We start from the raw sequence: 19,590 nt of genomic DNA on the forward strand, positions 1-19,590 counted from the left end.
TTTCCACCAGTTCGACTTGATACCTAAGCGCTTAGCCGTATTTATAACTAAAACAAAAGACGAATATTCATCGTTAAAATATAGTAAGTTGATTTTTCTTAATTTATTACATAAAAATCCTTTTGATAACACTGAACTGGCTTCAAGTTTGACTCAAAAGATGCTTTGCAATTACTTATGTGTTTTATTATGATCATTTTCCATCAGTTCGACTTGATAAGCGCTTAGCCGTATTTATAATTAAAACAAAAGACGAATATTCATCGTTAATTAATTCACGTAGGTAAACAATAACAAAAGTGTGGAAACTCGATTCATACAAGCAATGATAAAACACACCTTATAATTAAAAACGTAAATTTAACAATTTATGAAAACAACCCGAAAAGTTTTTATAGATTAGTTTTTTTTAATATCGACAATTTTTAAGTAGTTTAGGTAAACATTTTAAATTAACGACATGCGCTAACTAACTTAATATGTAGGTAGTTATATTAGTATTAAATCACTAACCAAACTGAAGTATTCTAGATTAAAGGTCCGACTAATGTCATGTAATTTAACTAGAATTACAACCCATCAATCATGTTCAAGATTCATCAATTTTGCCCGTATTAACTATGATGTTATTTACATAATATTTTGTTATTAAACATGTCGTCATGGCAACACGTAACGATAGAAGCATTTTAATTGTACGCCGTCGCAAAATAGCTTTGGTTATAATACTTACAATACACATACTAGGGCTTAATTTAAGTACGTTGTTGTATACTTTTTATTATTCTTATTTCATTAAGTTTCGCACATAGGCTCTATTTTTCTCAGAATCCTATACATTTTTGTCATATATGAGCCGTACTTAGCGTTACATCTCTATTCAGAATTTAAGAGTTACAAAAAAATTGAATTCGTGTAGGAATTTTTTTTTATACAACGGGCAGGAGGCTTATCTGATGTTAAGTGATACGGCCGCCCACGGACACTCTCAATGTCAGAGGGCTCGCGAGTGCGTTGCCGGCCTTTTAAGAATTGGTACGCTCTTTTCTTGAGGGACCCTAAGTCCAATTGGTTCCGAAATACTTTAGTGGGCAGCTGGTTTCAAATAGTGTTGGTGCGCGGTAGGCGCCCAAACTGCCTTTAAAAACTCTTAGATGTGGAACAACGGACATCGAGGTGATACGGGTGGAATTTCGTATTCTACCTCGGCGTCCGATGATTCTCGTCTGAACAGTCTCCGTGGTAAATGCGGTAGAAGATGCAGAGTGACCCCACACCTCTACGCAACGCCAAGGGATCAAGCCGCTCGGAGAGGGATTGGTCATAGACAATTCAAACCGCTCTTCGTTGAATACGGTCAAGTGGAAGGAGCTGGTACTGGGAAGCTCCCGCCCAGAGGTGAGTACAGTATTCCATGTGGGGCCGAATTTGCACTTTATACAGTTGCAAGCGGTGGCCCGGAGTGAAGTACCGTCTTGTCTTGCTGAGCACACCAAGATTTTTGGAGGCATTTCCCTCTAATTCTAAATGACCACGAAACTGAACGTCGTTCGATATGTCAACGCCAAGTATTCCGATGCTGGCTGTTGCTTTTAGAAGAGTGTCTTCGAAAAGAGGAGTGTGTTAACCTAATTGTCAATAAAATTTTGAATAATGAAACAAATATCTGTCCTGTGTGTTGAAACAGTGGCGGGCCTTTTTTTCCCCCTTGGTTTAAAAGCATATTACTGCGTACTGAACTGTACAAAATTGAAAACAAAGATATATATACGTTTTTACATTACACTAATGGATTAAAATGGTCTGAAATTTGTACAATAGTTATTGGACTATTTTTCCTAGACAAAAAGCATTATTTCTGAAGTGGTTTTTTTTATTAGAATGAAACTTGCACTTTCAATAATTAACTGAAAATACAGGGTATTATTATTATTTGAGCTTTATTAATGAATCCATACAAATATTGGTTAGTTAACATTTCTTAATATGAGTAAAAGTTGTGTTAGTATAAGTTATAGTGTTTTTTGTAGCCTATTTAGGGTAAATAAATATGGAGGACCATATTTATCCATTTCTCTTTCTTTTTCTCTGATTTTTCTGTATGCATTGTTCAGATCTAACTATCTTGTTTTGGATTATAGGGATCCTATGTTGAAAGTGCATAATTTTAATTGTTGTGACGTGGAGCGCTTTTTTTATTTTTATTCTTGTCCTGAACTTCGTTTTTATATGTAATGGAGGGTTCCATATGTAATAGGGTAATATATGCTGTCGTAAAAGTGAGCTATGGAAATAGTTTAGAAACTATTATATATAATAGATTCTATGATACTCAAAAATTCATGAATTGTATTGAGTTGACCGGGTGTTTATCATATTATCATGGATCTCCTGAAATATGTTGCTTAAAAACCAAATAGCTATGCAAAGGAAAAGTACTACTTCCAGGGACTATTATTATAGTAACGTGTAAAAACTAAGCACTTTTAAATTATACAGTTTACCTTCCAACGTGTATAAAAATCGTGTTTAAAATGTATTTGTAAAAGTAGTAAGCGACATTACAAGTCATCACCCATGTAATTATTATTTCAATATTACGTGTATTTAGGTTGTACTTGAAAAAATATTTTTGTCACAGTACAAATTCGTCAGCTTTCAGAATCACACGTTTCAGAGGTGTTACCTCGAAGTTGAAGTGATTTATTACTCTGTCTGTATTTTACAATTTACTAATATCTCTGCCGACAACACGGTGACAGGTCAACACGCAACATTCTAACAAGACCCTGAAGGTTAAGGTGAGGGAAGTTATAAGTACCACATATTATATTATTTATTACATGCCTACGAACCGTGTCATTATTTTACTTAAGAATGTTAAATGCTTATTTTGAAGATTAAGAAACCTAGTAAGGCTTTTAAAGTCTAGTAAGAGTTTTAATGAAAATCATTTTACTTTACTAAAATGAAAGGCTTTTCTATTCAGTGACACAGGTATCCGAGCTTAAAATTTGATGCATTTTCAAGGTTTACTTAAAACATTTTTAGGTGTGGGTGAGATCACGAATTTCGAATATTCTGTTTTGACGAACCGCGCCTAATTATAAAAATCATGCAATGTGCCCATCAAAAATAGTTTGTACATTAAATTATACCATTAGGCGCTTGGTAAAACGATAATGACTATGTTTAAACAGTTGCCCTGGATAGTTTAACGGTTTCAACTAACCTAGTATTTAAAATGCACATGCACAATGCGGTTGTCGACGTCATTTACTTGCAGTTATATTTTTGATGCTATTGCGCCCGCACGAATCAAAGGAATGCAAGGATACGCAGCTTTACAGTTTGTATTGTATAGTGATCATGATGTGTATTTTACAAAGTGCAGTGATTTAATACATAACATAACTATCATGGTAAGACCGATTCTTAAAAACATGTTAAAATATATAAATAATCCATAAAATAGGATCAAATTTTAAATCCGTTTGCGTAATATGCATTATATTCTATTATATTATTAATTAATGGATGTATGGAACTTCATATAATTTGTACTCCTGCGCGAAACATATTACGTTTTTTATCTGTGACCAATCTAACTCAATTATTGATAACTTTGACAGCTGATAAATGACAACAACAAGTAACAACGTTACGTTGAAAAACGTTATAAAAGTTTATACTATGTTAACGTAAACAAAGCATTTTATATTTTTTTACTTATATTAACAATGAACTTTTAATACTGCTATATTTTTTACTAAATATATTTTTTTTAAGATTAATTAGCATTACTTGTCTCTTTTACCTAATGAACTAAATATATTATTTAAAATGTACAAAAAGTTTTTACAACAACTAAAAGTAAGTTTACTTTGAATTTATTTTCCATAAAATCCAATATTATGTCCTTAAATCTTCCTTCTTTGCAGACCGTTCTTGAATCAGGGAGTGTGGGGAACGCGTCGTCATCTGATGAGGAGTTGGAGCAGTGGGAGCAAATATTCATGATGAGAGATGAAAATGGAAATAGTTATCATGACAAGTAAGTCTTCTTGTTTTTTGAAAATCGTGTTAGTAAAAAAGCATAGTAAGCTTTTCAGTAACTCATATGTCTTTAGGGAACTTGAGGCATACATTGCATTTTGTGAACAGTACTAGTAGATGGATCTAAATATCTACTTCACTAGTAGGAACTTTGAAATATATTTTTTTGCTCTTTGTACAAATGCTAACTCAAATTAAATTTCTTTCATCCTTAATTTTTTTTTAGGAGAAAGAAAAGAAGCATATGGTGTCGGCCGTCATGTATTCCTGTGTCAATAGTTATATTATTGATTGTTCTTGTGGTTTTAGTGCCACTATTAGATCAGCCGAATATAGCCCAGGTGCTGCCCACTGCTAGAGACTTACATTGCTCAGATGAGTGTAGGTAAGGTTCATTATTATATGTTGTTAAATATTAACAATTTCTCCACACTAAGAATCAATATGAATTACAGTCCAGTACTTCGCATAATAATAATTTGTACAGTGACTTTTGTACCAATTATTATCAAGTGACAAAATAATTATACTCTAAGCAAGCATCCTATCTCCACTTGACTGGACATAAATGTTTTCAATAATTTTGAATATAACCTATGTTAATATAGCATTTTAATGGTCAAAGAATGTTTGTTATAGGTTGGTATTTTTTTAATTTAGTCACAAACATACAAATCCTTTCTTTTTATATAATATTGGAATAAATTCTTCCATTCTGATAGTCCTTTACTATGTCCAATACTATGGTTTTGGTTATAGTATTGATATAGGTAAATGTGATTTTGACTATAAAGTTCTTTTTGATCATGTCAGGCAGTTAGTCCATGTAGTTGATAAAACCAATTATTTCTAACCAATTTTCATTAAATCATAATAAAAATACATTATTACTGAAAAGCCATTAATCATATATAACAAGAACATTTCCTCCGCAGAAAATAATAAATGACTTTGCTGTCATATAGAAAAATTGTTTTCTATTACTAGAATTGTTCCATTGTAAACAGTTGAGTAGAGTTTAATCTTTGTGACATGAATCATTGAATCTTTTTGTTTTTTATTTAACATCCATATATTTCAATGAATATTATATGAGTTTGAATAGAAAGTCAAATTGGTTTATTTTAAATTGGCAGTAAAAATTAATGTTTGATATATGCCCAGATTAATATAACAAATAATATTGAGAGTTATTTCACTAAAAAATTATGTTTGTTGCAATGAGTTTGCCAAGTTTGCCGACATACTTATTACTTACACGCTATATCGTAAACATCGAAAATAACGTTAACTGTTCTTAAAGAGTAAATTAATTCCAATAAGTACTTGATACATTATTATAAATTAGGCAGCGTGATGACAACTTTTTCCATGCATTTTAAGTTAACTTAATAAATTAATACTTATTAAAAAGTTTCGTTCGATTATTTGTTCCCAATTTCTCCGATGAAATCCAAAGAAAATTATCTATTATATTAACTACCTGATTATGTGTTCTATAGGTGTAATAAAAATATATATTAATATATTTGTTGCAGGTTATCTTTAGTAGAAAGTATACCAGAGGGTCATATGTATCCGCCTAATTCAACACATGCCAACACAAAAAATGTCTGGCTAGATTTGATAGACGATGCTCAATCATCTATAGAAATAGCGTCTTTGTATTGGACTCTTAGGTTTAATGAACAATATAAATATAATTCCTCTATTGAGGTAAGTAATTATAATTTTTTAGAAGAATATTTTATCGGACATGTAGTATATTTCTTTTGGTATTTTTATTTAACTTATTTTGATTTGAAGTGTATAGTGTATACCAGGGGTCTCCAAACTACGGCCCGAGGGCCACATCTGGCCCACGGACAGATTTTGTCCGGCCCGCGGAGAGCTAGCATACTTGAAAACTCCTTTTAGAGAACATTACATATTTTTTATAGCAAATTAAATTTAGTTTACTGATGTATTCTAATTTTATGTTGAATAATTATTCATATGACATCTACATTGATATGGTCATGGGCTAACTACTCATAACATTGTTGTAGGCTTATTGTTAGTTTTTGTGATAAAAACATAACTTATAACAAGCATAATGACATATGGTTTTGGCCCTCGGAAATTACTGGAGTAATCAGTATGGCCCTAAGGCTGGAAAGTTTGTAGACCCCTGGTGTATACTAAAGTATATATACTACTGGGAATATAAAACAATAATAAAGTGCCTCTAGTTTTTAAAGCCCATGTAACTAATAAGTTAATTATCTTATTTAAGTGTTTTTACATTTGTTGTCAATATATTTCCACAGCGGTCTATGTTGAGACTGTGCGGAAATAGACATAGAAATAATGCGTTAAGAAATCTGAAGTTTGGAAGGGGATTGCTTTTACTTTTTGTTAGAGCATTCCAATACTTAAAAGTCCTTGGGCAATGTAAGTGTCTAAAGGCCGATTTACATTATCTTAGTGTTTAGGAGAGTGCTTTAGGATAGTACTTTAGTAAAGTAGTAAAGAACTTGCCTTTTAAGTTGTACTAAAGCACTCTCCTAAACACTAAGATAATGTAAATCGGCCTTAAGGGCGGCGGAATCACTTAACATCAGGTGCGCCTCATACCCGTTTACCCCGTTATTAAAAAAACATTTACATTAATAACTCGATTTTTACGACTCTCCTTGCTTATAAGAAAATGGGAACTATCGAATTCGCTACGTTAATAAATTCCTCAATTTTAGGTATACGAAGTTTAGCGCTAAAAAATTTTCAAATATACACTCGCGAGCAAACAAATCGACTCAAGCGCTACCTCTGCATTCAAAGATTGTTTTAAGTGAAGGTATACAATATTTTAATAAAAATGATATGTCATTTGAAAGCTTAAAACTTCAGCTTTTATGAGATGTCATCATTATTAATATCCATCTTTCCTTTTTTTTATTATTGGTGTCTGAACTTAAATGGGGGAAAAATGGGATTTTGGGTAAAGGAGTTGTGTTCAGAATTGACAAATAAAACACGTTTTTTTTTTCTTAAAGAGTATAATATTTAATGGTTCACTAATTGGTATTGCCCCCTAGCCCTTATTACAGCCCTATTATTGTGTTCTTCATTGACCTTATTCATTTTTTGACGGTGTCTCGAGGAATACCTTGCCACTCCTCTAACAAAGCTGCTTTCAATTCTTCAAGGCTCTAATTGGCTGGATTTCTTGCTCGTACCCTTTGTTTAAGCTCATCCCATAAATACTCGACGGGATTTATGTCTGGACTGAGCGCAGGCCAGTCCATTGTGCGCAAATCGACTTCTCGAAGAAACTGCTGAGTAAGGCGCGCTGTGTGGCATCGAGAATTGTCATGCATTAGGATGAAGTCTTTGTCAACAAATCCTGCGTAGGGCACAACATATTCCAGGGGAATATTTGTGATGTACCCATTAGCTGTCAGTCCTGCTCTTCGGCCTACTCCAGGCCCGAAAACGAGCTGGGTTATACCCTCCAACGAGATACCAGCCCACATCATGCAAGAACCGCCACCATAGGCAACGATTTCTGCGAATCAGCATTAGGAAAATCGCTCTCCCGGACGCCTATAGACCCGGCCTCTCCTGTCACTGCCATGCAGACACATCCTGCACTCGTCAGTCAACAGGATCGACCGCCATTGCCCAATGTTCCAGTTAAGATGCTTTCGAGCAAACTGTAGCCGAGCTTGCCGGTGGCCTGCAGTCAATTTGGGGCCCGTTGCAGGTCTTTTTGGAGTCAGGTTGGCTTCCTTCAGACGTCTTCTTGCTATCCACTCGCTGACAGCTATACCTCGAACACGTCCCAGCTCGCTTTGCACGTCGACACCCGTAAGGTGCCGATTTCGCAGGGAGGATGAGACACTGAAACACTCGTCTCGTTCAGAAGTACAACAGTGGCGGCTGGTTGTTGGTCTCCGAGTTAATGCTCCAGTCTCTTGTCTATCGTCTGTATACTCGGGATACAGCAGATTTACTCAAGTGAAGCTGGGAAGCGACTACTCGCTGACTGAGTCCTTGTTGCAATAAGGCAAAAACTTGAGCGGCTTCTTGAGGTGTGGTATCCATGGTTTCCTGAAAACAATGAATGCAGGTAGCGGAGATGTGTATCGGTCAACTGTTGATAAGCAACTGATAAAGGTTGAAGGGTAACAGGGGTTTTATAGGGGTAGAGGGTAGCGCAACTGGCTGGTAGCGTAGTGAGTAATTTGTCCCATACGCCCTAATTTCGCAAATTTACATGTTGGAAGTCGTTTTATTTATTCGTGTTGATGTTTTTTTTAAAGCTTAGGTTTCAAGCTTTCAAATGACATATAATTTTTATTAAAATATTGTATACCTTCACTTAAAACAACCTTTGAATGCAGAGGTAGCGCTTGAGTCGATTTGTTTGCTCGCGAGTGTATAAGGGAGCGTTCAAGAATTACGTAACGCAATTTGGGGGGAGGGGGGAGTCTTTTGAAACGTTACAGTGCGTTACATGGGCGGGGGGTTATTTAAACAACGCGTTACGTAACATTTTTTATTATAATAAAAAAACTGGGGGAAGAAATATTTTTTTATAATAATAATTTCTTCTAATAATCGTAATTGTTTTAGGGTGAACAAGTTTTCCAGGCGTTGTTAGCAGCTGGATTGAAGAGAAATATAAAATTAAGAATTGCTCAAAACTGGCCTTCTAAGTCTTACCCTAATGTAGACACTGAATATTTAGTCAAGAAAAAAGCAGCGCAGGTGAGTTTTGCTTATTTAAGTGTTATTTAATGGGCAGTGTTGATTGACCTAGGCTTTTACCCTAAGGTCGTGCGATTAAATTCCGGCGGGACACCATTGAATGTTTCGTGTCGTAATATTTAAATTAAAAAGTTGTAACATCAGATTTTTTAATGATTACTTTACACAGAACATCGCAATATTTATTTAACACCAAATATTGCGAATTAAACGCTGAAAATTATATATTACTTATTAATTTGGACATTGTAATAGGTTAGCATTTGACTGACGTTTTTTTTTTACGTTTCGGTGATCTGTGTATTTTGACAAAAATATTTTTATAGTTGTGAAAAAAAACAACAAACACACAGGAATAATTTTGTAATTAAATTTATTATATAGGTGCGAAGCCTTAACTTCTCAAAGCTGCTCGGAAGTGGCGTCCTTCACACGAAGTTCTGGATCATAGACAAGACACACTTCTACATAGGCAGCGCTAATATGGATTGGAGGTCGCTGACTCAAGTGAGTAACTCAATATGTTTGCCAGCAAAAGTCCTTTAGACAATAAGTGAGTGATTTAAAATCTTAGTTATTATAATAATAAAGAAAAATATCTTATAAAAAAATATTTTTGTCGCCGTATGTAACAGTATGTATTATACAAGTTTTTACCATTGTAAATAACGATAAAAATATCTCGCTCTCTTCACTACTCCATTAGACTTATTGAAAAATACCACTTCATAGGCGAATTATAAAAATAAAAAATGCCTTTAATTTCCTGCTAAAATTACACTGCAAACAATTAAATACAAACATTTTGTAACTTATATATATAAGAAATATCAAATTATAAGTAACAGTTTTAGTAGTTTAGTGTTTGAGGTACACCAAATGAAAACTGAAATAGAATTCCTCTGACTTACATGGCGGTTATAGGGCGACTGATTGATCCACGTGCAAGTGGAATTACGAAATAATGATGCGTAGACAATATTATCTACAAATACAATTGCGAAATATCTATATAGACAATAATCACACCTCTACAGTAGGAAGCCCCTTCACAGGTATAGGCCTCCAAGGAATAAATATTTCTCTTACACAAGCAAATTAGGTGAATATTATTCCCCTATATTATATAGAAAACGAAAGAGGGGCAGGCAGATAAGAAGATGGGACGATATAAAGGTAGCGGGTCCAATTTGAATTCGCACCGCTAGAGAATATTGAAATAATTCATAGCTTCGAGTAAAGGCCAAGCAGTAAATAAACAACCATTTACCAGAAGATATTAAGTATAGATACTTAATATATTTACCAATTCGACTTAAGGTCCTTCAAGAAAAGAGCGTAACAATTCTTAAAAGGCCAGCAACGCACCTATGAGCCTTCTGACAATGTTTGTGTGTGTGAGTGTCCATGCGGTATCACTTGACATCAGGTGAGCGTCCTGCCCGTTTGCCTCATATTACTTTAAAAAAAACGAAATATAGTATTTCTTGAGGTATACATATTTACTTTATATTTAGCATGTAAGTTAAATAGTATTAAAGGCTTTTTAAGTATTCCCCTATAATTAATTTATAATAGTAATATAGTATTGTATAAAAAAATAAACTTTAATAGCTGATGACTTGTTCTTAGCACTCGTGTCACATTTAAAAAAAAAAAATTGACGAAACATTTATCTTAACCATTTATGTTTCTCAATGAGACTTCAAATGGAAAATTCCTTATTTTTGACACTTATTTGTGTTTTGTTATTTTTTTTTAAATTTTGTTACTTGTTCTAGGTAAAGGAATTAGGAATCGTAGCGTACAATTGTTCCTGTCTTGCGACTGATCTAGCAAAGATATTTGAAGTGAGTATAAATTTAGAGTTTAGCTTATTATAGTGGTGACTACTAAATTGTTGTAATTTATGCTGGTTTTGATAATTGATTTTATTTTTAAATCATAAATTGATTGCGTAATTATATGTCCAAGCGTTGTGCGCCCTAGGCTCGAGTTGGTAATATTTTTGATATCATAATATATCTGCTATATTATTTAGTAAAACTGTTATGACTAATATTTTTTTATAATAAATCTACAGGAATAATAATTTAATTAAATTTCCGTTTAAATGTTTAATTTATAACCATTTAATAATCAGAGATATTATATTTACATTATAAGGTATTCGCGTGCCATACAACTTACATAGTCACGGTTCGATTTCTTAACAACTTTAACAATTCTCTTGATAAAAATGTTGAAAAGTGTATAAAAAAAATACACATTAAGCTTACGTCACGCGCTTGCTGTCACGCGAGGCGTTTGGACAGATTATTATACAGAAATCTGAGGCCCAGACCTAAAATTTTTATAACGCCATTGATTAATTAATTAATAGAAGATACCAAACGCGGTGCAAGAATTCTACATTAATATAATATATAATTATTTAAGCGAATAAGTCTCGTTACTAATTCTTTGTGAAGTTAAATAATGTTATCTGTTGATATTTATATAAAACTCGCAGACCGGCCAAGCGTTGCTGTGGCTAAGGTTTTTGTTATATTACATAGTAGCAAACTATTCAAGGGAAACGGTAGGAGAACACCAGTCATGGGGACCAGCATGCTTTTTTGGTGGTTATGCCATTAAATTGTAGCTTATGTGAAACGTTAGTACTTTCAACACAGCGCCATCTGTTAGAATTTTGACTATCAAATAATAAACAAAATTTTGCAATAAAATAATATTGCGGTATAAATGAAGATGTAATCTGTCCTATCTTTTAAGTTAGATCAAACTGCACACGGTGTGCAAATTTGATTCATATCGGTTCGGTAGTTTAGGAGTCCATAGCGGACAAACAACGTGACACGTAATTTATATATATTAAGATTATCAAACAATATTAAATAGTCCTAAGAATCCTTGACCTTACACAAAACCATATCGTTTCAGACTCGTAAACGTGAACACCTTTATCACTCATTCCACCTGTCGAGCAATATAAAACTGTTCAAAGCTTTATCTAATCACAGCCCTTGACCCGTTTATATATTAATGGTAAACATTTGCAAAATAGTTAAGCGCCGAAGTAAAGGCACACAAAGAACACTAATTACTCCATACAAAATCTCTAATGAAACTGTTTGCAACAAAGAAATGCCGCTTTTAATAAACTGCCACCTGTCCTGTTTTTATTGTTACTGGAATACTTGACTTGGCTTTAATTAAAAACACTCGTACGAGATTAAAACAGCATTTTCATATATTTTGTTTAGGTGGCCGTGGTTTTTTATTCTTGACCTATATGCGAAATAAAAGTAGTTGATATCCCTATCGCTAGCGATATTGGTAGATCACCACATAGTATAAAATAAATTCGCTTTCGCTGTCCCTATAATCTATATGTATGCTTAAATCTTTAAAACTACGCAACGGATTTTGATGCGGTTTTTAAATAGATAGAGTTATTGAATATTGGTTAATATAATAATAATAATAACATCCATTAAATAGTGAACAAATACTGTTATTTTTGAGGTTTCTAATGTGATGTCGTAAATATAAACATTTTTTCCGCTTACATTGCAAACGCAGGCTGAACCCTACGAGATTTATCAAAATATCCAAATTTAACACGTGCGGGCCACGGGCAGTAATGAATAAATTAAAACTACTGGATCGATTTTAATAATTTTTTCATTCCTAATTTTTGTGATTTTTGCCTTTTTTTACTATGACCTGTATTGTTAATATAATAGTAATTATTACCGAATAATCGGGTGAAATACCAGTCCTGATTGCTATCAGTCATAGACCATACGTACCTATAGAAAAACAAATGAGGTTTTATAAGCAAAACAAGATTACGGAATATAGCATTGACGGACCAAAACGTAATTATTTAAATATAGGTTTACAAATGCACATATAAACAGCAATGTATCGTTAAGTTTTTTAATAAATCATGTTTTCAAAGCCTTCGATCCAATTTATGCGGTTGATACTTCGTCTAACTTGGAATGACATTTACCCCTAAAGTTTGTGTAACTCGACAGCTAACTGGCACGAGGTTGTACGTTTCATTTTATAATAGAAATGATAAATTCACCTGCATTTGAGGGTAACAAAATATTATAGTTATAATCAAAATGGAACTGGATTTGATTTTATGAATGCACCGCTTTTGATATCGAAAATCAGTAGACTGATTATGAATATTTATTATGAGGCGCACCAATACAATAACCTATGCCGACAGCGAATTATATCTTGGAGAAACTGATCATGGTTCAAACTAAAACTCAAAATAACTTTATTCATATAGGTAAACAAGTACACTTATGAACGTCAGAAAATAAGTTAAATTAAACGTAAATTTACATTTACTACCAGTTCGCAAGTCAAGGGCGTAGAGCGGGCAAGAAGAACTGGCAAGAAACTTTCGCTAAGTTTTAATCATACAAATTCGTATGATTAAAACTTAGCGAACGTCGTTTGAACTGGAGCAAATCTATCCCAAGGATTAGGATTATTTAAATATTCGTCAAATTTATAAAAAGTTTTTATTGATTAATTTACGTTTAACGAGGGCTTTGAATTTATTTATTTAATTCTCGCTTGGAGGTTGTTGTAAAAACGTATACAATTTCCATGTAAGGAGTGGTTTATCTTCGGGAGCCTGGTTGGTCATACACTCAAATTGGTTCTGTTTCGAGTATTATCTTATACTGGTGAAAGTCACCATTTGTTCGTAACACAGAAGATCACGTTACCAACCAGATAGACCAATCCAGTGAAAGACTCATTATCCTCAAAACTATACACTGTCATTAGTGGAGGTGCTGGATAGAAACCGGTGGAAACAGATAGTCCGCTCCAGATGTTTCCTTGCTGACCACCACGCTCAGACATGAGCTACCGATTTGAGAGAGAGAGAGAGAGATATTATCAATATATGAACATACTAGTAAACTCCGCCAAGCGTTGCTGTGACTAAGATTTTTGTTATAGTACATAGTAGTAAACTATTCAAGAGAAACGGCAGGACTGCAGGAGAACACCAAACCACCTGCTTTTTTGGTGGTTATGCCATTAAATTGTAGCTTATGTGAAACGTTGGTATTTATTTTGATAAGGATCAATACCAAGAACGAATAAAGAGCCTTTTCTAGCGGTGGTATTTTAATAAAAAAAAATTTATAAAAGGACGCTTATTGTGACGTAACTATAAAAGATAGAGACATGCTGTCGTGACATTTTTTATAGATAGTGATGTGTCCTGAAAAATTGTAATACATCGTTTTGTTCTATCATTAATAGTTTTCGCAGCGCACGCGATTGAAGGAAGTTTTTTGTTTATTTTTTTACACCTTGGGTTAGATTATTCAAGTTTTAGTAAGAATCCCTAATTTTTTTGAAAATGAATCACTCGGGATTAGTGTAGCTTGCCAACGGTGAACGAATTTTTGAAATCGGTGCAGTAGTTTCGGAGCCTATTAATTTCAAACAAACAAAAAATCAAATGTTTCCTCTTTATAATATTAGTATAGATTTTAATCGTATACATATGAAACGCCGCACCTATCATCGAGGGCATCCATTCGTTCTAATTTACATAATTTTCCCTTTTTGTATGTATGGCCTTGGTTGGTTATTAATAAATTAAAAAGTAAACAATTTGACAGTAAACCGTTTTGTTATATGTCAAAAGGGTACAGCATTTTCGATTATAGTTCCGTTATGTTTTGTCGATAGATTCAATATAAATCTAGTTAAAAAATTAAAAAAGAAAGTTGATGGATAAGCTTTCTTTAGAACAAAGAAATGTATTCTGAGTGTAATAGTTTTTTAACAAAGACACAAAATTATTACTCGTACTACGTTTATGTGCATCATGTAGTGTAAATTTAGTCAGAGAATTTGCGATATAATGGTAAACAATGTTTGGTATTGTATAATATATTTGTCGATGTTAGAAACCTAGAAAGCTATCTTTATTTAACGACGGTGTGCATATAAATAAAAATGAAATACTAAAAATAACTAATAATTATTAGTTAAACCGCTCAATGTCGCGAACTGATCGATAACAGCTATTTCAATTGCATTCTCTTAATTTCAGCGAGCAAGTTGCTATCAAATTATATTTTATGAATAATGTAAATCGTTTTTGAAAAATACAGTCAAAATCTATTATACCGACATCGAAGGGACTACTCATATTTGGTCGTAAAAACCGATAGTCGTAACAGCCGATGACGTTATTGAGTACCTAATACATATTTATAAATATCATCGTATTATTAAATAACATGTTTTTAAGAGAAATTTAGCTTAGTTATTAAGAGTTCTCAACCTAAAAGGCTTGTGTTCAAAATCGTGCAAATGGGCTTTATAATTGCGGTTTATACACCCTGTGGGCGAATTGATATGCCTTATGTCAAAATTTAACCCTAATCATAATTTTTAGTATTCTATTTTTTTAAGGTTTACTGGACTCTCGGAAGCCCAGATGCGGTGGTGCCTGACACATGGCCTAAAGAACTAAGTACCGAGATTAATATGGAGCATCCTATCAATATTTCGGATGACCAGAGCAACTATGGGGTGTTTATAACGGTAAGGATTCGTTAAATATTTTACAAGTGCAAAACTATTTGATTTTTTGTGCTTTTAATTCCAGCGATATATTGTGTTGGCGCATTTTGTACAAAAAAATAATGTTCTGCCTGGCTTTGTCGGTTTTGGTTTACCCGTGATACGTCTTCGTGGCACTTGAAATAATAAGCTTCACTCATAGTAAATTTTTTTTCGTCCCGTAGTATTAGGACACGATAGAAGCAGGGTCGTTTTAATGTTGTATCGTCAATGCGACTATAAATAAAAAAAAATTATACGATTGGGAACCCAAGATTTATTTACAAAAAATCCAAAATTCGGTCCCAAAAAATACAAAAAAATCCATAACTACTGTCACAAAAATCCATAAATTCGGTTTTATTATACTCAATAAATTAGTGGCTATAAATAGACCATTTATTGCCAAACTCACAAAATAAAACATACACAATCGGATTGCAAATTAGACCTTTATTTTATATTCACGATTCATTAACCTTTATATTTATTAACGCTATATTTACATACATACCTGCATAATTATTGTACCATAACTAATAATATGGTGTACGTGAAAATAATCAGGTCCTTTTAGAGTAGAAAAATGAATACGAAATAGTTCATAACATTTATGATCGCATAACTAAAATTTATTTCGTAATCCTACAGCTAACATAAATAATATATATACTAAAGATATATCCAAAAATTAAATACATAATATTTACAAAAAGGTTCAAACTAACGAAAGGAAAAAGGCAATAAAAATTTAATACATTTAACTAAGTATACCCGACTCTGCTCTATCGTACGTACGTACGTATATCTGGGGCTCATGATGCAGGTGATTTAGCGCCTATGGATATACTTAATACTTTTTTTTAATTTCTTAATATTTAATGAATTATTATTGTGTCGTGATTAATAGTAGGTAAAACTTCACTGTCAAACCCTTTTAATCCGATGAAAAGCCATATATGTACCAGAAAAACGTAATTTTAAAGTGTATGCTACGTGAATTCGAAGCAGTAATATTTTAAGTCGTATTAGATGGTATATTTTTATGAAAAGTGAATAAGGTAATCCAGATAATGTACGATGCTCTCACGATAACAGAAACACATCTCCAGGGAACACACTCGTTTTATCGTCGAGAATGTTAGCGAGGTCTGCTAATAAAGTTGGATGACATGATGCGAAAAATATCTTGGTTCGAGTATAAAACAAAATAGAAAGTTCAAAAATCGGGTTTTTTTACAGTACTTTATTATATATGATATAATAATGAATAATTATGTAATATAATGATTTCTCGAATAAATTTATCTTGCTTTTTGTATAACAAAAATGAGCGGAAAAAATAGATTTTTAGACTTTTATTAAATTCTGCCAAAATTTATTTTTCATTAAAGTAGCCAAGAAACTTATCTTTGTTATTCCATATAATAAAAGGAAGGCTCTACCTTATCTATAGACCATAGCCAATATAAACATTCAAGTAGGTATAAGGTAGGTAATATTACGGTTCGTTATGCTCGACGCTCGTCCCGTGAACATGATATCGCAAACCTCGCTATTACAAAATTCAATTTTCTTTGCCTTTATCCAGTGTGTTTTCTTTATATCTCGGAAAAACCGTTGGAAAATATTTTTTCTTTTAGACGTTTAACTATTTTTTTTTAAGGCACAAGTTTATAGTCCCGATTGATATCTTAATATATATAAATTACGTGTCACGTTGTTTGTCCGCTATGGACTCCTAAACTACCGAACCGATATCAATCAAATTTGCACACCGTGTGTAATTTGATCCAACTTAAAAGATAGGATAGCTTACATCTCAATTTATACCCGCAATATTATTTTATTGCAAAATATTTGATTACTATTTGATAGTCACAATTCTAACAGATGGCGCTGTGTTGAAAGTACCAACGTTTCACATAAGCTACAATTTAATGACATAACCACCAAAAAAGCATGTGGTCCCCATCACTAGTGTTCTGCTACCGTTTCCCTTGAATAGTTTGCTACTATATAATATAACAAAAAACCTTAGCCACAGCAACGCTTGGCCGGGCTGCTAGTTGTTTTATAATTTTCATAGTGTCACGCTGCCAAGTGAATAGCTATAGTCAATTTTTTATGTTATTCTCAACCAGGTCCGATTGCACGGCCTCAAGGTTGAGAATTTTATTCCACATATCAACACTTCTTCATCAATCATCCAACCTTATTACATGATAATAATAACCTATATCAAATCACTGAATTCAAATGACTATTCCGTGTTAGAAAAATCAATTATTAGTAAAACATTTTTATTCTGAACAAGAAGTCGTGTTCAGATACGTCTAATTAGATTCTGATAAGCGATAACGGTTCGTTACACATGTATACAGCACCAGTCCCCTATACACTTGTATTCATGAATATTCTGTGAGTTAGAGCCGTATGAATAGCGCAATATTCATGTGTCTTGAGAGTTCAGTTACGGGTTATGTTGTGTAATATTTATCTTTCAACCTATACTTTTGATGCGATTTTATTAACCTACTGGTATACGTATTTAATATCTTGACACATTTATTATAAGTGAAATCGTTGAAACTAAACTGATAACGCCTGAGAAAGTCGCCTTTAAGCTATCGAGTTATATTTATTAAAAATTAAAGTCGACAAATTCTTAAATGTTGAAGATTGACGTTGTAAGGAACGTAAGTTTTAGTTTAAAACGCTGTATGACAAAGCAAAGAATGGTGAGATTTTATCATTACTATCTATAAAATGTGTAATATGTTTATCTTGCTAGGATATAGTATGCTAATATGTTCATAAGTGTACATTGTATTACCTATATGAATAAATGATTTTGACTTTGACTTGAATATAAAAGACGCTAAAATCAGTTCGTAGTTTCCGTCCTGCCCTTCAGGCGATTGACCACCCCGCAACGGCCCAAGCAGAGGTTCGAGTCTAACAGGAGACGCCCTTGCGCTAATCGCGAGAAAATCGCCTATTCTGGCCGAGCCCTTAAGGCTAACAGCGAGATTCCATTCCAAAAAAAAAGTTTGTAGTAAATTGTCTTAAAGTATTACCCGGTAACTTCAAATCAATAGTGAAATTGCGTTATAAATAGGGCAAGGAGCAAGTGATACTCCTTTGTAATCCAGAACAGATTCTTTGTACAACACAAATGTCAAATCAAAGAAGCTTTCTTTGACACCTGACTGCTTAACAAAGAGCTTCAATTACGTGTCAATCCGCTCTAGTCACTAGTTGGTGTTCAAGTTAATCTTAGTAAAAGGTTTAACTGCTGACTCATAACGACTTGTTCTGACCTTCCAATTGCCCTTTTACTTTTAATGCGACATGTTTAATGAATAAAAGACCTAAGGGGATCTAAAAACAATAGGCTATTTGACAATAAATTTAAAAACAATTCCAGATTATTAAGGAGTTGAATTTAAATTCCGTAAAGTAAAAGTTCTAATTAGACATTCATAATTTCGAGAACCAGCCAAAAGGCAAGGAAATATGTAATTGTAATTGTAATAGTTATATAATACATATATATGTATGTATGTAATAGTTAGACGTATAATATCTTGGACTTTGGACGACGTGGACGTACGCGATATAGGTATCTTTATTAGTATATTTTTCACACTTTTTGTTACTTTATCGAACATTCACACGGATCCCTTTATTGATAATATTTCATCACCTATGTATGATTCTAGTGGTATATATTTTTCAAATCGGTCCAGGAGCCAATGCAATGCAAACAAACATATCTTTCTTCTTTATATTTATGACGTACATGATATATAGCCGCTGCGCCACGTCACGACACCTATGTAGGGAAATTTTGTACACCGTTTTTTTTACCTAATATATTCTTAGAAGTAAACCTTGTTTATTATTATAGTAATGAGGTAGTTTGCGTTGTTTAATCGTTAAGGCTTAACGGTACTCAGCGTGGGCGACTTGTTCTAAAATTATACTTCACATTTTAATTGTTTAATTATTTGTCGCTCACGTATAAAACGTGATCGCAATTAATGTACAATAAATGACTTTGAAGACTTGGTTAAGCTTCTCTTTATAGAAAGGTTTAAAAAAAAACTGAATTCTATCATCATTGTTAACATCATAGTTATTTATGGTTTT

At 33.0% G+C, this 19,590-nt stretch overlaps 1 protein-coding gene across 3 annotated transcripts in view; it reads left to right on the plus strand.

Moving 5' to 3' along the window:
- Positions 1 to 19,590, plus strand: part of LOC125061076 (5'-3' exonuclease PLD3-like) — a 34,197-nt gene that overhangs the window by 10,509 nt on the left and 4,098 nt on the right. Inside the window, exons 1-8 of one of the 3 annotated variants that reach the window (XM_047666217.1) lie at positions 3,243 to 3,422; positions 3,942 to 4,054; positions 4,283 to 4,441; positions 5,595 to 5,772; positions 8,674 to 8,808; positions 9,193 to 9,315; positions 10,590 to 10,658; positions 15,286 to 15,417. In XM_047666217.1, coding sequence (XP_047522173.1) covers positions 3,258 to 3,422; positions 3,942 to 4,054; positions 4,283 to 4,441; positions 5,595 to 5,772; positions 8,674 to 8,808; positions 9,193 to 9,315; positions 10,590 to 10,658; positions 15,286 to 15,417 — 1,074 coding nt within the window. In that variant the 5' untranslated portion in view covers positions 3,243 to 3,257. Of the gene's footprint in view, positions 1 to 3,242; positions 3,423 to 3,682; positions 3,874 to 3,941; positions 4,055 to 4,282; positions 4,442 to 5,594; positions 5,773 to 8,673; positions 8,809 to 9,192; positions 9,316 to 10,589; positions 10,659 to 15,285; positions 15,418 to 19,590 lie in introns of those variants that run through there. The other 2 variants (XM_047666226.1, XM_047666209.1) reach the window with 2 other exon arrangements.

This window comes from Pieris napi, chromosome 2 (genome assembly GCF_905475465.1).
Source record: "Pieris napi chromosome 2, ilPieNapi1.2, whole genome shotgun sequence".
Lineage (NCBI taxonomy): Eukaryota > Metazoa > Arthropoda > Insecta > Lepidoptera > Pieridae > Pieris > Pieris napi.